The 22,004-nt window shown below is 36.8% G+C and overlaps 1 protein-coding gene across 17 annotated transcripts in view; it reads left to right on the top strand.

Moving 5' to 3' along the window:
- ptprk (protein tyrosine phosphatase receptor type K) overlaps positions 1–22,004 on the top strand; it is a 140,873-nt gene that overhangs the window by 95,836 nt on the left and 23,033 nt on the right. For all 17 annotated transcript variants that reach the window (XM_038267636.1, XM_038267638.1, XM_038267643.1 and 14 more), the window contains 9 exons: positions 11,964–12,146; positions 12,861–12,980; positions 13,145–13,254; positions 13,354–13,555; positions 13,635–13,740; positions 13,834–13,906; positions 14,181–14,303; positions 15,380–15,454; positions 15,731–15,767. In XM_038267636.1, coding sequence (XP_038123564.1) covers positions 11,964–12,146; positions 12,861–12,980; positions 13,145–13,254; positions 13,354–13,555; positions 13,635–13,740; positions 13,834–13,906; positions 14,181–14,303; positions 15,380–15,454; positions 15,731–15,767 — 1,029 coding nt within the window. The remainder of the gene's footprint in view (positions 1–11,963; positions 12,147–12,860; positions 12,981–13,144; positions 13,255–13,353; positions 13,556–13,634; positions 13,741–13,833; positions 13,907–14,180; positions 14,304–15,379; positions 15,455–15,730; positions 15,768–22,004) is intronic.

The following is a 22,004-nucleotide window of genomic DNA, read 5'->3' on the forward strand; positions in this document are numbered from 1 at the left end:
AGTACATTACTTTGGTGTTAAAAAATAAAATCACACATTTAGAAAATAAAAAAGAGGAAATCATGTGTCCCACAATTATTGGCACCCCTAACAATTCCGCTAAAAAAATGTAATTGATTTCCTTTAAATGTATTTTTCTGTAGTTGCTAAAGTTAATCAGGGTATCTAGGATTTTAATTAGTAAATCATGACTTCCTGTTTCCCTGGGGTATAAATATGACGTGATGCAGAGGCCTAATTCTCTTACCAGTTAGTCAGCATGGCAAAAACGAGAGAACGCACAATTCAAGTAAGGCAGATGTGCGTCAAACTTCATAAGATGGGCAATGGTTACAAAAAATAGCCACTTGCCCTAACTTGCCTGTATCTACAGTCAGAGGAATCATTAAGAAGTTTAAAACAACTGGAACAGTGACAAACAAGGCTGGAAGAGCTACCAAGTTTATCTTGCCACAATGCACAGTGAGGAGGATGGTAAGAGAAGTAAAAAAAAGTCCTACGCTTACTGTCACAGAATTGCAGCAAAGAGTGGAATCTTGGGGTCACAAGTCTCCAAAGATGCGGATGACGTCATACAAACTCTGCTTTGTTTTAAAAAAATATAAATATAGAAAATATAACCACAATTATAAATTATGAACAGTTTAGTTTGTGCCTTCATGTCGTTGCCCATAGGAAGATGATACTTGGATATAACAAAACCGAATATGTTCAGAACAGCTCCAAATGACACAAAACTTATATGGGTGAATAGAACATGATGTAATAATGTAAAATCAAGGGGCCAATGTAAAAAAACCGATGTTCCCCTTTAAGGCTGATTTATACTTAGAAACAAGGTAGTGTGTGTCGCAGTGATGCAAATGTGACTCCAAACCCTGCCGCAGACACTCTGGTACACCTCTCCTAAAATTGTAGGTGACCGCAGACAGTGCCGCAGACAGGAGGCCTCTGATTGGTCAAATGTACATCCCCTCTACACTATCCGTATTTCCTGTTTGGTACCTTACTAGCTTGTTTTGTTTGTATGACCGCCATTGTGGAAAACGACTCGTGAAGATGGACCAGCTAGAAGAGCGAGGTGCGTGAGAACTCTGGGACCCTTTTCCCACCTGGATCCCCACTCCTTTTCACCCTCATGTCCCTCCGTTGTCGCACAAACTTGCCCCCACTTCCTCACCGCCTCGGCCGTATCTCGACCCTCAGCTAGTTGGTGATTCTTGTGTTGCAGCGTGGGATAACATAGCGCAGACCACGCTTCAATATTGGGCATAAATCAAAAATATCTGCGAGAATCTCACTGCGACACACTGCTGCAGGAGGATAACCAGCCCTTTAGGTAGAAGCAAAATGCTCATATGAATATGTTAAATCTACCAGTTTGTTGACAACAACAAACCAGAATGACAGAAGAAAAATCTCGAAGAATAACGTTTAAGCATGGCTTTAGTTTATGGTTTATAGTTAAACTTTGTGGTTGCAATGCCCGATCAGAACCTTATTTCAAGTGAACACTATTGTTACAGTACATGCAAACACCTAGCCTGGGACACAGACATATGAAGAGAGCAACAGAAGGAGAGACTGATTGAATGCATTGAGTTTCATTTGTCTTCCTCATGACAGTGCAGGATTACCAGGAACTAATTGGACAGATTAACCAGGATTAAATAACATTTTCTCTCAACCTTTTCTTTTTCTGCCTCCTCTCTCTTTTCTGAATTTTCCTTAATCTTCCCTTTTTTCTCTTTAGTTAGACAGTCGCTGTTTATTTGTTGGCTTTCTGTTGCTTCATGTAGAGGAGGATGGTTATGTTCCTGTTTGCGTAGTTTAATTTAATTTAGTTTAATTTCCTTTCCTTTTGTTTTCCATTCTTTAATTCCAACCTCTGGATTCTGCTGATATGAAGCTTTCTGTCCTTGGTGTTATTGTTAGTGTTTATTGGTATTGTTGTTGTTTTCAAAGCTCCATCTGTGAAGAACAAAGGCTTTTAGTTTCTACACGAATCCAGCCATTTGTCAGTCTACAGGAGGAGGGGAAAGGGACAAGGCATGCTCTGTGGTTTGCCTTTGGACTTGGTCCCATTTGACTTTGGCCACCTTCCAAACTAGTTATCGTCTCTCACCCATTCCACTCTCTCTCCCGTTTTCTCCTCTTCCTCACTTTGCTCCTTTTATCTGTTTCTCAGTACATCCAGGCAGTTTCATTTTTTTCCTTTTTTCTTTCTTTCTTTCTTTCTTTCTTTCTTTCTTTCTTTCTTTCTTTCTTTCTTTCTTTCTTTCTTTCTTTCTTTCTTTCTTTCTTTCTTTCTTTCTTTCTTTCTTTCGCACTGCATGCTGGGGGTTGGTGGAGGAGCGTGTGGTGAGTGGACTGAGAGATTGAGAACTTCTAACTTTGCTTTTTTCACCTCTTTTGCTTTTTGTATGGGTATTGTTCTTTAAGTACTGTGGTTGTGGAGTGAGACTGAGTGTATTTGATTACATTTTTGTGGGTTGTTCCGGCATTTTTGGCCTTTTTGGCTCAAAATGCCGGAAATGAATTTCACCAAATTAACGAGACAACATGGGTTGAAGATCATACCCAATAGTCCCACTCTGACAGTGGAGGAATGTAGTCTAGCGGTGGGAGAAGTTGTAGGCTGTAGCAGCATTAAATCCGCTGCTCGGATGAACAGCGCTGTGGTTATTTTTGTTGACAGCGTGGAGAAGGCAAACAAAGTGATCGAAAAAGGCATTGTTGTCAATGACGTTTTTTTGTCTGTTTCTCCATTGAGTAATCCAGCTAAAAAGGTCTCGATTGCGAATATTCCTCCCTTCATTAGTGATGATTTGTTAGTGAGAGAGTTGTCGCGTCATGGGAAAATTGTGTCCGCGATCAGGAAATTACCGTCGGGTTGCAAATCACCGCAGTTAAAACACGTCGTTTCACACAGGAGACAGGTTCTTATGATCTTGAATAAAAAGGATGAAGATCTGAATTTTGTTCTCAATGTGCGGGTAGATGGTTTTGATTACGCCATTTACGTAAACTCTGGTACTTTGGTGTGTTTCGGTTGTGGTGAAATTGGTCACTTAGTTCGAGCGTGTCCGGGAAAAAAATCTTCTCCTGATGATTCTCAAAATCAGAATAAAGAAGGCGAACATTTGACGAATCAAACTGAAGATTCAGATTTGAGGAATGCGGAGTCCAAAAAAACAGAAGGGCAAATATCTGAGATAAATGTCCGCAGCGAAGGGGAAGTGCAGGAGATATATGTGTTAGAGGATGGAGAACAGGTCTTGGAAAGTCAAACGGTAAATGATTCACAAGAAAAGCAAGAAAACAGCAGTGAGGAGGGACAGAGCCAGAGTTTGCTAAAGTCTCCTCTTGAGAAAACAGACACTGAGATTGAGGGTTCTAGTCAGACCATGGAGGAAGATGGTGGGGAACTTGTCAAAAAAAAGGAAATTTTCTGAAGGCTCTATTGTTTCTCAAATTGAAAATGATGACAGGGATACAGAATTGGAATGTTCAGAAAAAATGCTGGAATCAGAAAGTAATTTGAATGAGGAAGAGGAGGGGGACGGTGAAGATGAAGGCTGGACAGAAGACAGTTTAGCCTCATCTAGCAGATCCCTAACACCAGCTCAACGAAAGAAAGGTTATGGTGTATTAGATGTTAAAAAGTTTTTAAAAGTAACTAAGAATATGAAGAATGTGAAAGTAGAGGACTTTTTTCCTGACAAGAAACTTTTCTTCATGTATGTGGGATCTCAGTTGAAGAACAAGGGAAAAGGAGGATATAATGATAAAGAAGTCTACCGGTTAAAAAAATTGATTGGAAAAATCAAGCAAGAATTCAACAACAATGATGAATCTGAGGTTTAGATGTCTGTGTTATTTTTTAGTGTTTTTTCTTTCATCTTTGGCAGAAATGAGTCATTTCAGAGTTTCCACATTAAATTTAAATGGAGCCAGAGATGTCAAGAAGAGAATTAGTGTTTTTGAGTTAATGAATTTAAAACATATAAATGTGTTAATGGTACAAGAAACACATAGTGACTCTTTAAATGAAATAGATTGGAGGAGGGAGTGGGGAGGAGAAATTATTTTGAGCCATTTAAACCAAGCCAGTGGGGGAGTTGCAATTTTGTTTTCGAAGAATTTTCTTCCAGTGTCTTATCATTTTGAGGAAGTAGTCAAGGGTAGATTAATGGTGGTGAAAGCAAAATATGAGTGTTTTAATATTGTTTTTGTAAATGTTTATGCCCCCAATACAAGAGTGGGGAGAATTAATTTGTTACATGAAATTGAAGATGTATTGTCTAAGTGTGATACCGATGATTTTCTTTTTTTGGGTGGGGATTTTAACTGTACAGAGAATGATCAGTTGGACAGGAATCATCTTGAGCCTCATCCAGCCTCAACAATGTTTTTAAAGCACTTGGTTGATTTATTTTCATTGGTTGATATTTGGAGAGAAATGCATGGTCATGAAATACAGTATACATGGGCTAGAAACACAGATGCTTCTTTTTCTGCAGCTAGGTTAGACAGGATATATAGTTTTAGACATAATTTAGGAATTTTTCAAAACTGTAGTATCCATAAGTTTTTCCGACCATGCGTTGGTTTCCTGCAATGCTTTTATTGCCAATATTAAACATAAATCAGCGTATTGGCATTTTAACACTGCTTTGTTGTTAGATGCACATTTTAGAGATGTGTTTGTCTCTTTTTGGAAAATGCATAAAACTAGAAAAGATGACTTTGCGTCTTTAAGACAGTGGTGGGATCGGGGGAAAATTGAAATTAAAGAATTGTGTCAACAGTACACGGTCAATGTTTCATCGAATTTAACCAAGTCTATTAGAGATCTGGAGATTGAGATAGTGGAGTTGCAGGTTTCTGCACACTCCACAGGAAATCGAGGTGATTTGGAGAACCTCAATTTGAAAAAGGCCGCTTTGGCTGATTTGCTAGGCTCAAGAACCCAAGGAGCAATGGTTCGATGCAGATTTCAGAAAGTCACTTTAATGGACGCACCGACAAAGTTTTTCTTCTCTTTGGAAAAAAAGCAAGGACAGTGTAAGTTTATGCATGGACTGAAATCATCTGAGGATGTTCTTCTGACTACTGATGGTGACATCAGGAAGAGAGCTGCAGAGTTCTATGCGGATCTATACAGCTCTGAATACGTTGAAGACGACGATAATTTCAATGACTTTTGCAGTGATCTCCCAAGGGTCTCTGAAGATGTTGCTAAGGAGTTGGGAGAACCCATGACGCTGGAGGAGATTCATGCTGCCCTGCGAAGTATGGACGGAGGGAAAGCACCAGGCATCGATGGACTTCCCAGTGAATTCTACAGAGCGTTCTGGTCTGTCCTCTGTATCGATCTTTTGGAGGTCTTTGAAGAGAGTTTTGCTGTAGGTTCTTTACCTCAGAGCTGCAGGAGAGCAGTTCTTACACTGCTACCAAAGAAAAGTGATCTTCAGGAGATTAAAAACTGGCGACCTGTTTCTCTGTTGTGTACGGACTATAAATTGTTGTCAAAGGTGCTGGCAAACAGACTGAAGAAGGTGATGGATCAGGTGGTTCATCAAACACAAACTTACTGTGTCCCTGGCAGATCAATGTTTGATAATATTTCCCTTGTTAGGGATATTTTGGACGTCTCCAGTTTTTTGGGATATAATGCTGGTTTAGTTTCTTTAGACCAGGAAAAGGCTTTTGACAGAGTCGAGCATCGATACCTATGGAAAGTGCTGGAAAGGTTCGGTCTCGACTTCGGTTTTATTGCCAAGATTATGGTTTTATACGAAAACATTGCGAGTGTACTGAAAATTAATGGTTGCTTATGTAAGCCTTTTAAAGTTACAAGAGGTATTCGACAAGGTTGTTCCTTGTCTGGAATGTTATATGCTCTGTCTATTGAACCACTGTTAAGAAAAATTAGGTTAAACATTGAGGGGCTGGTGTTTCCTAGTTGTAATGTGTCTTTTACTTTATCAGCGTATGCTGATGATGTCATTATCATGATTAAAAATCAAGAAGAAGTGAATAATTTAAGTAGAATTGTTGAGTCATTTTGTAAGTTGTCCTCTGCTCGTGTCAACTGGGCTAAAAGTGAGGCTCTAGCAATAGGAAGCTGGCTTAGTGGGCTTCCTCGACTTCCAGGTGGTTTAAAATGGAGAAGAGGGGGTTTAAAGTACCTTGGGGTACATTTGGGGGATGAAGATACAGAAAAAATGAACTGGGAGGGAGTGATGGAAAAAGTGGAAGAAAGGTTATCAAAATGGAGATGGCTGCTACGGCAGATTTCTTATAGAGGAAGAGTGCTAATTTTAAATAATTTAATTGCTTCCTTATTGTGGCACAAGTTAGCTTGTTTAAAACCGCCTGCTGGATTGCTGAACAAAATTCAGTCTTGTATGATTAAGTTTTTTTGGGATGATAAACATTGGGTGCCCCAAGCCGTGCTTTTCTTACCTAAGGAGGAGGGTGGACAAGGTTTAGTTCACCTGGAAAGCAGAACGGCTGCGTTCAGGTTGCAGTTTATTCAAAAATATCTAATGGGAAGGGAGGAGGATGTTTTGTGGAAGCCAATAACAAGTATTATTCTGAGGAGAATTGGAAGCTTTGGTTTAGATGCTTCTCTGTTTTTGTTAAATTGTAAGTCATTATTTCTGTATGAAATGCCGGTGTTTTATAAAAGTTTGTTTAGAGCTTGGACACTTTTCGAATGGAAAAGACTTGAACCAACTGCATCCTTGTTTTGGCTTCTAGAGGAACCTTTAATTTTCGAAGCTCGTTTGGCGCTAGAAGATGGATTTGGAGTGTCAAGAAGACTGCTTCAGAATAAAGTTTTAAAATTTGGACACGTTGTGAAGACGGCTGGACCAGGACTTAAAAACACAGAAGCGACGGCTCATCTGCTTGGTTTAAAGTCGATCCGAGTTATGAGAACTATTTTGGACCAGTGGCTTGGAAAGCTGACGCTGGGTGAAAAACAGTTTCTGGAGGACTTGAGTAATGGAGAAGACTTCCCTAATTCTACAGATCCGTTTCCAGAAATGGGACTGAACATTGATTTCTCGGATTTAACGGGTCCTCTTTTGATCACTCAAAGAGACTTTAATTTCTGTATGTTGAATGGAAAATGTTTGTATAAATTAGTTGTTCAAGGGTTGAAAAAGAAACATTTAAGTGGAAGAACTGATACGGTTTGGAGAGCCAAGTTTAAAGTCGGAGATAGTCGGAAACCAATCTGGAGAGTTTTTTATAAGGCCCCCTTGAGTAAGAGGGTGGGGGACCTTCAGTGGAGGATTTTGCACGGTGCTATAGGTGTAAACAGTTTTGTAGTTAAATTCAGGAAAGATATGAGTGAGTTATGTCCTTTTTGTGAAGAGATAGAAACCGTTTTTCACATGTTTCTCGAGTGTAAGAGACTCTCACCATTGTTTATGTTATTAGAGAATGTTTTTAAAAAATGTGGTGTTTATTGGTCTGACATAGCTTTTATTTTTGGTGCTGGTTACACTAAAAAGGAGTCGAGCAAGTGGAATTTGTTAAATTTTCTCATTGGACAAGCAAAATTATCCATCTATGTTGATAGGAAAAATAAAGTCAATGGTGGTCAGGGGGAAAGAGTGGATAAGATATTTATTTTGTTGGTAAAAAGTAGAGTAAAAGCAGAATTTATGTTTTTTTCAATGATGAATAACTTAATTGATTTTGTGTTGTTGTGGTGTTTTAATAATGTTGTGTGTTCTGTGGTTGATGAGGAGCTAGTTTTCAGTTCAATATTTGTGTGAAAGATGTATTGAGCTAGGTTAAAATGTATTGTTATTGAAAAATAAATGTGGTGTTAAAAATCAAAATCTTTCTTTCTTTCTTTCTTTCTTTCTTTCTTTCTTTCTTTCTTTCTTTCTTTCTTTCTTTCTTTCTTTCTTTCTTTCTTTCTTTCTTTCTTTCTTGCTTGCTTGCTTGCTTGCTTGCTTGCTTGCTTGCTTTTTCTGTACATTTTCTGCTAACACCTCTCCCTGCTTTTACCATCTACAGTAAATAGAGATAAGCAGCAGTGCATTATGTGTCATACTGGGAATGGGGTTTTGAAATGATAAGTGTGTGAGTTGTAAATGCATACAGTGCTCTGCAAAATATTGGTTCCTCTTAAACCTTTTCAGCTTTTTTCCCTTCATAACAACAAAATCTAGTGTATTTTATTTGTGTTGTTTTAAATAGATCAACAGAAATGTATTTTGCTTCTTTAAAGTAAATTAAAAATTATTAAAAGGCTTTCAAAAATGTTGAAAAAAAAATGTTGTGCAAGGGTTGAGTTTTAGTATCAAGCCCGAAAATAAAATTAGTGGGCATTTTGGAGATGCGTGCTCTTAATACAGATACAGATAGATGCTCCAGTTTTTTAGACTTTTATTTCTATACAGTCATATTTTACTTTCTACAGATCAAAGAAAACCTAATTTAATAAATCAATATTAATAAGTCATTAGTTCAGTTTGAAAAGAATCACAAAAACATATCTAAGGCACAAATGTTCAAGGTCACACTTTAGGGAACTTTTCACATATAGATTTAGCATTTTAAAGTTGAGGTAAGGCAAGTTGTAGATGTTATTGTCGTTGGAGTTCAGGGTTGTTACATCACAACTAATTCAGTTGCCCTTAAAGTAAGGACTAAGGTTTAGGTTAGAGTTCGACCATAGAAAGTGCTGAAAAAGAATAGAAGTCATTTCAAGGTCCTCATTAAGTATTTAAAACATGGATGTGTGTCTTGTGTGCTCGTAACACGCACCTGGTCATATATATTTTTTTTAATTCTTCTTAACACCCATCTCACTGTGAGGCAGGGTTGCCATCAAGAGTCAAAAAAAAAGAAAATCAATGCTATTTATTACATTGCATCGTGTGTGTATGTGTGTTTCAACAGTGCTGTTTATGGTGAGGATCACAGGTATTGATTTTAACTGACACAGACAGAAAAAAGAACCGAGACAAATGAGTAAGAGACTGAAATATAGTGAGACAGGCAGAGAAAGCAAGAGTTTTCCCACTTGCTCTATTTAAATGTCAACCATCAAATAACTGGTTGAAGCCAAAATGAAATGCTATGACCCATTCCACCATTAGCACCCACTAGTCCACACACAGTGCATTAATAATATTTGCTTGGCAGAACATTGCCTTTACAACCTTTGATCTGTTTTAGCATTTTTCAATTTTTCCTCATTTACTGCTGGTGCCATTTTATTGCTAAGATATTTATATTTAAATGATGTAGCAACCCTGACATTATCGTTGGTCTGTGTGTAGTTTCAGCTTTGTGAGGCCTGTGCTTGCCCTTGACAATAAATTCGTATGGGGAGTTTTAAGAGAGGTTAGCACACACACAAAACATCCAAACCTACCTTGCCTCCTGCCCAGATTTAATCTAGATTTTTTTCTTGCAACCTTAAGCGCAGGTGTGTATGTGGACAATAACTAAGTGCAAGAGTGTGTATGGCCAGTTTCAGTGCCAGTTTGTGTGAGTGACAGGTAGATAATGGGTTGTCAAGAGGAAACAACCAGTTTGTGTCCTTGTGTTGTCTTCTCTGAAGAAAGAAGGCCAAGCAAAAAAAAAAGAAGACAAGCCAAGACAAGGAGGATATTTTAGAGAATACTTTTACAGGGAGCTATTTATTATTTAAAAGTTATTGGAAAACTTTAAGTCTTATAGGGGAATTATAGAAGAGGTAGTAAAACAAAAATATTTTGCTATAACAGGTCGATTGTCAATTACCTGATGTATCATATATATCAGTTAGTACCAGGGGTGGTACTTAACCGTAATTGTTTATAGCATTAATTAAAGGATCTCTAATTAAACACAACGAATCACACATTGATTAACTATATATTGAGAACAACCCTTTCAATTCAAAAACCCTTTTTGCTCTTAAGTTAATGAATAATAAACAAATAAGTACAGCAAAACGTATGTCAACAGTATATGAATACTAATTATAGTTCAATTTCTTTTAATATGGTAAATATATATATAGCAACAGGGCCTACAATACTGCCTTTAAGAGTTTAACATTTCCTGTAAACAGAAGTCATTCATTCATTGATCCATTTTCTGTCACACTTATCCCAAGCGGAGTCATGAGGGGTGCCTATCTCTAGCTGTCTACAGGCGAGAGGTGGGTTACACCCTCTCAGGTCTCCAGTCCGTGGCAGGGCAAACAGAATTCAAAATTCTATCATTAATTCTTACAATAAAACCTTAGTAATCATTTGTTCCAGCCCAAGTTATAACTTATTACCTAATTAACTTTACCAGTGATTGGGTGAAGTTGACCAACCTTCCACAAATTGCATCTAGCCTCTGGCAGTTTGGCCGCTGGAAACAATGTCCCCTGTAACCCTCCGTAAAATAAACGGTTTAACCAAGACAGATGAATGAATTACCATGCTGTCAATGCTGTTTTTGCAAGGGAAAAAATCGTACAATCCAAATTTTTTTTATAAATTGCAATAAATACTAATCAGTAATGATAAATAATAGAAATTATACCTGCAGGAGTTTCTTATTACTTTCACCAAGAGGGACGCTGGTTTGATTCCCAGCTTCGTCCATCTCCTTGGACAAGACACAAGATGGTGGTCAGAGGCGCCAATGTACAGGAGCCCTGCTTCTGTCAGTGTGCCTTAGCTCTTAGCTCTGGCTAAATTGCAGCTTGCCACTACCAGTGTGTGGATGTATGTATGAATGGGTGAATGACTGAAAGCCGTGTAAAGAGCTTGGACTTTACACGGAGTCCTTGGACTTATTGAAGGACTATATAATCACAGGCCATTTACCATTGGTTCCGTTTTCCTTTTTTTCTTATAATGTAATACCTTAACCACATTTAATAATAGGTAAAGGGCATCACTAAAGCCAAATGCAATGCTCTTATTCCATTCTTCTTCTAAATAAGGGAATATTATGAAGGAAAACTTTTGAGGGATTTATTTATTTTCTATTAAAGAAATTATAACACTGTTGTTTTCTTTTTTTCTTTTGTAACCCTGTATGCTCAGGGCAACCTTTCCTTTCCATTTTGACATTCCTCTGTGGAAAATAATTTATCATGCATTGTTTGCTGATCAAGTGGCCATTGTTGTCAAAGAGGCAAAGGGTTTTCAGTCGCGTGACTGTCAAAACTAATTATTGTTTCTTGACAACATGAAATCTTTTCTGCTTAGAGAAGTACTTCCCAAACTTAGACTTATTAGTCTTGACAGCTGCTTGCAGTTCCCATTTTAGCTTTCCCAATATACTTAAGTAGTCTCCTAAATTTCAGTTGACCCTTGGTCTTGCATGTAAGGATAACCACAGTCTACAGTCAACCATGTAAATTTAAAGCTTGGCATTCATGAGGGTTAAGTCAACAGACAGGGAACGTTTGGACGTTTGCATTTGTGCTACTTTCTCTAAGTGCATGCATGTGTGTGTGTGTGGGTTAGAATTGGTGGGGTTATTGATCCAGTTAAATGAGCCATTTAAGGTAATTAAAGTCTTGGCCAGTGAGGAAGGAAAGTAGATTATATTGACAATAATAGTCTGAATCCACATAAAGGATGGAAACCAAAGACACGGCTCACATACGATATTGCAGTTGTGAAATTTTTAAATGGCACCAAAGAGAGATGAGTATTTGTGAAAATGTGACTACATCTCCTTTGGGAAATGTTTGCTCTATACTCCTGGTTGTTTTTGGCAAAAGAAATCAATCGCTAATATCTTGCATAGAAATATAAAACCTCCGATGTTTTAAAGTTTTGTTTTAGACATTTAGAATTAAAGGCGCATCTCAATACCTAGATCATGACCATATTTCTTAAATGATATATATCTACTGTATTCTCATATCACAATGTGCTGTTTTATTTTTAAGCTTTTTTGGTTTACCTTTCTTTTTCCCGTCCTTTGTGCAGAGCCAATGCGTACACCCAAGAGGCTGAAGATTGCTGAGACCAGAGCTCGTTTGATTGCGGTGGACTGGGAGTCCTTGGGTTACAACATCACTCGCTGTCACACATTTAATGTCACCATTTGCTACCATTACATGACTGCCAACAACCGCAGCAAAGCCGACTGCTTGGATATGGATCCTAAAGGTAATGCTACAGCAAAAAAAAAAAAACGATGTTCCTGTATCAGTTTTTTCTTCTTTTAAAATGAGAAATCTAGCTATAAAAATATCTACCTAACAATCACTGATTTTATCAGCCATTTGTTTTCAGTGCGGATTAAAGGTAAGAAATGCAGGTTCCAGTAGCCTAGTTTATCAAATATTTCAATGAAAACATGATGTATATATACTGGTGTCATTCTGCATTTGTAAAACAGGGTAATTAGATGAAGCTTTTATGTTCTCTCTAAATAGCCTGGAAGTCTATTGATCTTTATGTTGATTAATCTGACAGAACTCTAATATCCAATTTATCTGAGGATTTATTTCTCAATCAGTTTAAATGCTATGCACATATGCAGTGTGCAATGCTGTATCACACTGTTTTCTGAAATTTACAATATTAGTCTGAGCTGCTTTTCTTTATTCATGGTATTCTATTTTGTGCTGAAAAGTTGTTTACATTTATGATTTCTTTTGAGGCATCTGCAACACAAGAATCCTTGTGATTTCAAGGTCTACTTTAGGTCTTTTCGAGACCTAAAGTACCTGCTGTAAACATGTATTTGCCTCTGACACACAAATAAAACACTGCATTTAAATCTGCACCTTTAAGGTCTGAAAGTAACAATTATATGAGCTAGAAATAGGCTGTTGTTTGACAATGTAATTATTACTTTTCTTTGTTTTTCCTTCTCAGCACCACGTCACCTGGTGGGAAACCTGCCCCCTTACACTAATGTCAGCCTGAAGATGATCCTGACCAATCCAGAGGGAAGGAAGGAGAGTGATGAAACTATCATTCAGACCGATGAAGATGGTAAGAAATAAATGATTGTTGGAATTTACTTTTCTCCATTATGCTCATCTGCATGTCGTTTTCTATGTGTTTTAGTTTGGTCCCAGCTTCCTCGTTTGAAGAGCATGATTTTACTGCTAGTTTTATTAGCATTTACAGATTGTGTCTCTGTGTTTGTGTAACAGTTCCAGGTCATGTTCCCAGTCAGTCACTTAGAGCCACTCCATCTGAAGAGACAATAAGCCTTAGCTGGAAGGAACCCACTGAGCCCAATGGAGTTATAACCCAATATGAGGTAGGATCATTTCTGGGAGCAGTTGAAGGAGCTGAATTAGTAAAACACATTACAGAATTCATATTAAAAACCGTTTTTTGTGTCTCTGAATCTATTCAGATCAGCTACATTGGCGTACGCTCGTTTGACCCTTCAGTGCCTCTTCAGCGGCCGGGAGTGACGGTGTCATTACCTTCAAATGCCACCCATTACACATTTGCCCAGCTCCACCCAGGTGTTACATATCACCTCACTATACGAGCATCAACATCAAAAGGTTTTGGTCCTGCATCCACACTTAATGTGACCACGAATATCTCAGGTACAAGAGAGATTACAAACAGCATAAACATTTTATACACTGTAATTGCAGCATGAGACTTCACTGTTTTCTCTTATAGCCCCTACAATAGATGAGTATGATGTGTCAGAAGCATTTCTTAATGAAACTGCAACAACGATCACTGTCCTGCTCAAACCCGCACAAGCTAAGGGTGCACCTATAAGGTATAATTTTCATAAATGCCATATTTCTTGTTTCTGACATTTGCATATTGAAGAAAACTTGAATTATTATTTTCTTTCGTTCTTTGACTCCAGTGCATACCAGATTGTGGTGGAGGAAGTTAACCCTCAGCGGTCACGTCGACAGGCTTCCTCTGATTGTTACGAGGTAACTGATACACTGTTCTGCATACATTTAATCCTCCAGATGCATTTATCAAATGCTAGTATAGATTATGTTGAAATACATACCAGAAATTTTAATTTGTCCCTCAGATATACTGGTTTAACTTTGTTGAGGAAGATAATTTATTTTGTGACATGTTGCTATTTTTTGCAAATCTTAACAATTTACAATAAAAACAGTTACCATGTTTAAAATTGCTATCCTGTTTATCATGTATCGTTAAGACTTCATGACAAAGCATCCATATAATCCCCAGGTTCCAGTTTCCTACCACAGTGCATCAAGTGGTGGTTCTCCATATTATTATGCTGCCCAGCTTTCCCCCAGCAACCTACCAGAGCCTCTCCCCTTTACTGTTGGAGACAACAAGACATACCAGGCAAGTTTTGTTCAATTTAAAATGAATGAGGTCAATTTTCAACAACGTTAGATAAAAACCATTGAATTTTTAAAGAATGTTGATAAAAAGCGTCAAAAAAATGTAGTTATCATGTCAAATAATAAAGGAGAAGAAATGAAGTTGCAGCATGATTTTTCCAATGTAATTATTTTTTGAGTTGTATTGTTAAATGAGTTTAACTAAAACCCTGTTTTTATATCCTCAGTCACTAAAATGCATTCAAACAGGACTAGTGACAGACAGTTTTAGTGGTTATTTAGTTTCATTTTGACCAAGGAAGAATTCGAGCTAACTGAGGAAGCAGTTAAGATCAGGAACTGATGTCACGCCTGGCACTATGCTGAGCTAAGTAGAGTTTTTAACAAAGGGTGTAAAGCGAGTTCTGATTATGGCGAGCAAACCAAGCTTGACGGATGTTTTTGTAGGTTTCCAGTAGTAGAATAAAGGAGGGTTGAAGAGAGCAGGCTGCATGGATGGTAGATGAAAATTGTCACAATCAATGGTCAAACACCTGGCCTTAACCATCAGATCATTACAGCAGGGTTTAGTTAAAGATCTGGCTTTGGTTGCCTTTATTGTGTATTGATGCTGATTGTGCAATTGATTGCAGCTGGTTGGGTTCTGCTTTAACGTACCTGTACCAATTTTAAATATCTGAGAAAACAAGGAAATGGATTGGGGCAGGGGATAGAGACCAGGCTGCATTGTCCATCCTGCTATATATCCAACACGATTAACATTTAATTTCATCTGTTTGTTTTAGCAAAATATTAAATTACTTAACCATTTATTCCCATCCATTAACTAAAGATAGTCAAACTTAGCTAAAAATTTTTTGTAGCATAAGCCACTTAACAATACAAACTAGTTTACAATTGAGAGAATTTAGTGGTAGTTTTACAGCATGATACAAAAGACATTTATAGCACATAATTTAACATTCTTTCAATAGCACTCTCAAAAAAAAGTGTAAAATTAATGCATTCGGATTTAAAGACTGGTATTTTATAAAAAAAGAAAAAATACTATAAATCGATTTATCTCCTTCCATAAAGGGTTTCTGGAATCCTCCATTGGCTCCAAGGAAGAACTACAACATCTACCTTCAAGCAGTCAGCAGCACTGAAAGGGTAAATACAAATTTGTTAAGGTTGACGCACAATATTTAAGCAGTGAGCTTATGCTCCACACCTGTTAGCTGCTATGATTATATGTATCAAGTTGCAGAGACAGAGATATGCCCTAATAAGCTTAGCTTTAGAAGTTGTGTGTAAGCAAAGACTTGAAATCATTGCTTGGAGCGTAGAATATGAATACAGTACATCCAATAATAGTAAACATTAGACTCTCTTTTGTATGGGGCTGACATATCGTCTTCATGTATTTTTTTCTGTTTTATTTTACAGGAAACTAAAACACAGTGCTTGAGGCTGGCAGCTAAACGTAAGAACACTTTCACTGCTCAAATATCGTGTAAAAAAAACAAGTCTCGTGTTTTTAGCTCACATTTAGCGGTTTTTATGTCGTTAAAGCGTGCAAAGATCCATATCAGCACGTCTTATGATTTTCCGTGTGTGTCTTTGCATATAGTTATTAGTATTGATACAGTACGCTCTGGATAAAAAGCAAATGAGCTGTCGTTTCTATGAGCCTGTCTTTAGTAGTAGTTTTCTTTAGCAACATTTATTTTTATTATTATTGCATTTGAAAGCAATAGAAAAACACATCCACGTTGACGTATTATGTCTGCTTGTGTGTCATTTTAATATTTGTATGCTCATACTCTCCAAATAGCAGATTTTACCAGCAGCCATATGTTGATAGATTATCAGTCAGGTTTTAGATGGCGGAGGGATAATCCCTGAAAAAGCCCACACACATACATGTGCTGTTTTGAAAAAAAAATTAATGGGTCTGATGGATTAACATGCAGCTTTTTAGAGTCAGATGATAGGGAGAAAAAAAACATATTATGTTTTCAATTAAACTGACAAACAGACACCATTGGGTATCACTTAATGATAAATGTGCTATTTATTAAGGTTTTATTTTGTATAGTTTTATACACAGCTGTTAAATATTAATGCCACTCCAATAATATATTTGGTTTCCAGCATATTCCAGATTTATCTTATTTTTAAGGTGAAATCTATAGAATTTGCCTTTGATAAAAGTTTATAAAAGCTTATTTTTCTGACTGATAATATGAAAAAGGATGATTTAATCTAGTGTTTTTGAGGCATGTTTATATTTTATCATACAGCTGCTATGTAGTGAGTATGAATCCTAACTATCTTACCCCCATTAGCTGTCTTTCTGTTTTGTTTTTTGCACTTAGTTGGTTTGACCTTGTAGTGCGGTCGGCTCTCAAAGCTACCCAGTCAGATAAGATTATTTTGAGCCCAGTCAGCCGTTGAAATTAGCCATTACTGCTAATTGTTTAGGTGTATGACAGCTATACTAACCATCCATAATGACTAATTCAATAAATGATGCTTTTCTTTTAAATTCAAAAGACAAATAAATAAATAAATGCAGTGACTACAAAATGTAATAAAAAAAAATAAAATAACATAAAAACTAGATATTTGGAAGTCCAATCATAGTGACCAGGAACTTTAAATGTGTGTCAAAGGTTTGGTTATTTCTCTCTGATGTCTCTAAGGTGTTGTATGAAGTTGAAAGGTGGACTTTCCTGGGTGTTGCTTGTGGCTATAGCTGGCATAACAGGTGCTCCCTGGGACTAAAATCTGCTAAAACAAACTGGCATTCTGTCCTTCTAGCCTGAGGAGGTCTGAGGATAGCTGGAAGACTTTGGAGAGGATGTTTTAAATTGTGGATAATAATAGAGAGGAAGAAATTAATGGGCAAAGAGGTTGGACGAATGTCCCTTCCTTTATCTCTGCATGTGTCTGAGGCGTGCATTCAAGAGGGAGGATTAAGTGATGGTGGTTCTATTAGGTCATCTGGGGTATTGTGTATTGTCATTGCTGCCTCAGGGAGTTGTCTTATGATGTGTGCGCCTGTGTGTGTGTGTGTGTGTGTGTGTGTGTGTGTGTGTGTGTGTGTGTGTGTGTGTGTGTGTGTGTGTGTGTGTGTGCTGACCTGGATCATTTTTACAGACATTAAAAGTCGACATTATGAGGTCAGCCTGTGACGCCTTTCAAGATGTGGATGCTGTCTCATTTAGTTTCTGTTGACTTGACTCCCAGAGGCTTGGCCAAAGTTGTGGAAAGAAATTTATTGACATCTAATTTATTTTGTCAATAAAAAAGACAGCTAGATTAGATATGTACCTGTAAAGTTATTCTTAAAGACAAGCAATATTTGGATAAAAACAAACTTTGAACAAATTGGACTTTTTATTTTTGTATTCATGCAATGCAGAATTTTGATGGGTTAAAAATTACAAAACCATTTTGTAACTTGACTAATATTGAACAAACCCACAACAGCTTATTGCGATAACTATTTGCATTAAGCCAACAACAGGAAAAAATGTTAAACTTAATCTTTTTACAAATTTTTTGCTTGGTTTAGCAATAGAAAAGCACATTCCTCCTTAAAAAATTATTTTAGAAAAGCCATGAAATTAAGCAAACAGGTTTTAGGTAATTTATTACACCAATTTAAGATCTCTAGTATTCACAAAACTAATATTGCAGTTTAGATTATATCTATACTGTATAGAAAATGCCATGGAATGGAAGTAGCAGCAGACAATAATTTGCAGTATATTGTCTTCTTCTATCATAAATTGTGTTTTCCACGTGGAATCATTTGGACATTTAAAAAATGTTTTATCTTTCTTTGTTAGTATCAATAACAACAGATGATATTGTCTGTTTTTTGTTAATAGCCTTGCTAAACTGATATGTTTCAGTTTGCATTGCTGTGATATACAGTCACGTGGCTTAAAGCCAAGTATGACACTATCAAAGAGAAGTCACAATACTTGGATTGAGAGTTAGAGAAAATATGATGAACTGTTTACATTCAACATATAATTCAACTTTGTTAAAAAGAAACTCAAAAGAACTGTAATTAAGTCTCTGACTGGGGATTTGACTTAACACTTACCTGTGTTGACTTGAGGCTTTACTCTGACTTGACAGTCTTTTATTGGGACTTGACTTGAACATAAAGACTTGACACCTACTTTAGACTTGCAAAACAATGACATGTTCCCACCTCTGCTGTAGCGTACATTTTGTGTTCTTTTGCTAACCTACAGCACCGTAGCCTTTATTTGGCAAGCTTAAATGCAGTACTGAAAGCATTACATCTTTGGAATGCAAAATGCACCGCACATAGGCACCATCTCTGCAAAACCAATGTGGATATAAATGTCTGACCAGATATATATTTCAATATCATCACACATTATGTAGACCCAGTTACTGCAACAATGATTATTCACTCACTTCAGCAGGATGAATATTTGGAGTGATGAGATCAGAGGAGTCTAACCGATTTTCGAAATGTTTAAGCAAAAATGCAAGCGAATATCTGCTGTCACCATAAGTTCATCTAGAAGAAGCATGTCCTGCAAAGTCAATGACTTGATGCTGTCAGATGATTTCCCTTAGATAGAAAACGTTTCACCTATCTGACTGTATCATCAGATTGAATTCTTTCTGTAACGTCCCCGGAGATCACATGATGTAAAGTGACAATGTATAAATAAATTGAAACCAAATTGAATTACACTTCATCCCAGTACACACAATAATTACGAAGGATTATAAGGGAAACCTCTACTTTATAGGTATGAGTTTCACTGAATTAGTGTGATTTCTTTGAAACTATCATTTAGACTAAGTGAACTATGCTTTTAGATGTACTAACCTTACGGGAGATGATAAACATTGTGATTGAAACTTTACAAACAATATGGAAAAAGGTGCTTTATTAACCTGTAATGTTACATAATGACATGTTTTACAACCAACATGTACCTAATGATAATGTTACATGTATCTAGCAGATGAAGCAGGATTGGGATTATTTCTATCTTGTTGGCATTTATCCTTCAAAGTAGATTATTGTTTTGTTTTTTTTCACATATGTTTTTGCCTTGGATTATTTGGATTACTATAATGCATAATAATGTTCTTATATGGCAATGAACAGAATTCTGGTTGTACAAAAATAAAATGATAAAGTGGAGCGCATGAGCTTAGAATTAAGCTTCACTTTGTGTCCCTCATGAACCATGTTTAGCCTTGTGCACTCTGTCTGAAACTTCATTGATGAATTATGTTCGATACAATAAAAGTCAGGGAGTTACGTCAATTCTCTAAAGTCATCAAGGACAGAACTGAGTTTGATTTGAGTGTTTCTATGACATTGGTGCTCAAATATTTTATAGTTCCTATTAAATTAGTGTTGAACTAGTGCTTAGAGCAGTGAATTTGTGCTCTGAGAAGGTTGCAAGTAGCTGATTTCGATCCCCACAGCCTGCAGCCTTGGTCTCTGAGCAAGACAGTTAAAGGAGAAGTTCGGTTTTTTACACTTTAAGCCCATTTTCTGTAGTGTCCAGGATGAAATTGAATGATCGACACCAAAAGTTTGACAATTGCTCCTGTCTCTGCTTTTTGGCTAATTTAGAATCAACCCCTGGCTGCTTTAGAATGGCTAGCATAGAGCATGTCCGATAATGTCCTTAAAACAACCTTAAACGTTCTTTTTTTAAAATATGCTACTCACCGTGTCGTCAGCGCTGTTCAATGACGTTCCAAAAAAAGTTTCGTGAAGAAAAAACGTTCCTGTAGTGTTTTATTTAGCATTTTGTAAAACCCATTGAGTTCTGTTGGAATAGTCAATATTCCCCTGCCACCGGAAACGGAAATGGGGCCTGTTTACACAGTTGTAGTCTTTTCGCTTCACTCTGTGTACTCCGACGTCGAGAATCAAGAATCCACCTTTCGTATTCCATTTTCAGAGTTTTTTAAAGTGTTTAACAGAGACGTTAGCACCTCGACGTCGGAGTACACAGAGTGAAGCGAAAAGACTACAACTGTGTAAACAGGCCCCATTTCCGTTTCCGGTGGCAGCGGAATATTGACTATTCCTACAGAACTCAATGGGATTTACAAAATGCTAAATAAAACACTACAGGAACGTTTTTTCTTTACGAAACTTTTTTTGGAACGTCATTGAACAGCGCTGACGACACGGTGAGTAGCATATTTTAAAAAAAGAACGTTTAAGGTTGTTTTAAGGACATTATCGGACATGCTCTATGCTAGCCATTCTAAAGCAGCCAGGGGGGGATTCTGCATGAGCCAAAAAGCAGAGACAGGAGCAATTGTCAAACTTTTGGTGTCGATCATTCGATTTCATCCTGGACACTACAGAAAATGGGCTTAAAGTGTAAAAAACCGAACTTCTCCTTTAACCCCAGACTGCTCCACATGCACCACATAATGGCAGCCCACTGCTCCCCAAGTGGATGGGTTAAATGCAGAAAGTTAATTTCTCCATTGTGAGATCAATAAAGTTCAATTTAATATTTTATTCAAATTATATTTCCAAAGTGTTAACTAATGAAAACCAAATGCCATGGGTACAATAAGATACACACAAAAGGAATGCATAAAACACAAAGTAGATTAAGCTGTTTATTGTCCATATCCTTCTATGCTCTATATTATTTATATCTATGTATGCCTTTAATACATGTTTTTTAAGATTATTCTGCTGAAAAAATATGACATTGAACACAAAAATGATAGCAGGGATCATGGGTTTACATGCAAATGCTTAGTTTATCAAGTTCCAGAAGAGGGTGTGGGGCAGATAAAAACTAAACCTCTACAGCTGTGTGTTTATGTGACTTTACCTAAATGCTGTGCAAAAAAAAGTTAAACTATGCAATTTTCTGTAATTATAATCTGTGTTTTTGGGTGTCTTTGCCAAGAGTCAACTCTGAGTGGCCTGTCATTAGATATTTTACCAAACAATGCAATTCTCTAAATCACAGGAAAGACATTGAAGAATATGTAACACACATATGCATTAAACAGAATATTTTTGTTAAAACAAATACTTGAACATATGCTTTTTTAATGTAGAAATGTTCGCTTTTAAATATTCAAAACAATGCACTTTTCATTTAACTTTAAAAGTCAAAGACTGGCTCTAGGCCTTTTTTGTTGTACTTCTCATTTCATGGCATTTTATATTAGGATTCGTCACACCAAAGGCCAGTTTTCCTGTAAGCCACAGTCCATCTTAAATGTGTGTCTGCCTAAAATTTAAAAAGAAATGGTAAACTTTACATTTGCATTGTGAGATTGTATTAATAGTTCAATGACCTCCATTTATTTCTTTACATTATACCTATTTTGAATGCAAAGCTTTTATCTTCGACACACTTCAAATGTACGTTTTAAGATTATGACTACTCCACCGATTTATTCACCAGTTTCCAAGGGAACATTTATTTCCCACATTTCATTTGAAAAGAATGTATTTTTAAATTAAGGCTGTTTTTCTCCTCAAATACATTTTTTTGATCGGAATAATTAAATATCTTTACCTTGAATAAAATAATATGTGTTATATGTTTACTCCAGGAATGACAATTTAGACTATTATTTAAACATATCTGATATTTCTCTACAATGGATTCATTAAAGCTCAGTTTTGCCTGATCTGAGCCTAGGTATGATCAAT

The sequence above is a fragment of the Cyprinodon tularosa genome, unplaced genomic scaffold (assembly GCF_016077235.1).
Source record: "Cyprinodon tularosa strain WSP-4 unplaced genomic scaffold, ASM1607723v1 ctg68, whole genome shotgun sequence".
NCBI classification, from domain to species: domain Eukaryota; kingdom Metazoa; phylum Chordata; class Actinopteri; order Cyprinodontiformes; family Cyprinodontidae; genus Cyprinodon; species Cyprinodon tularosa.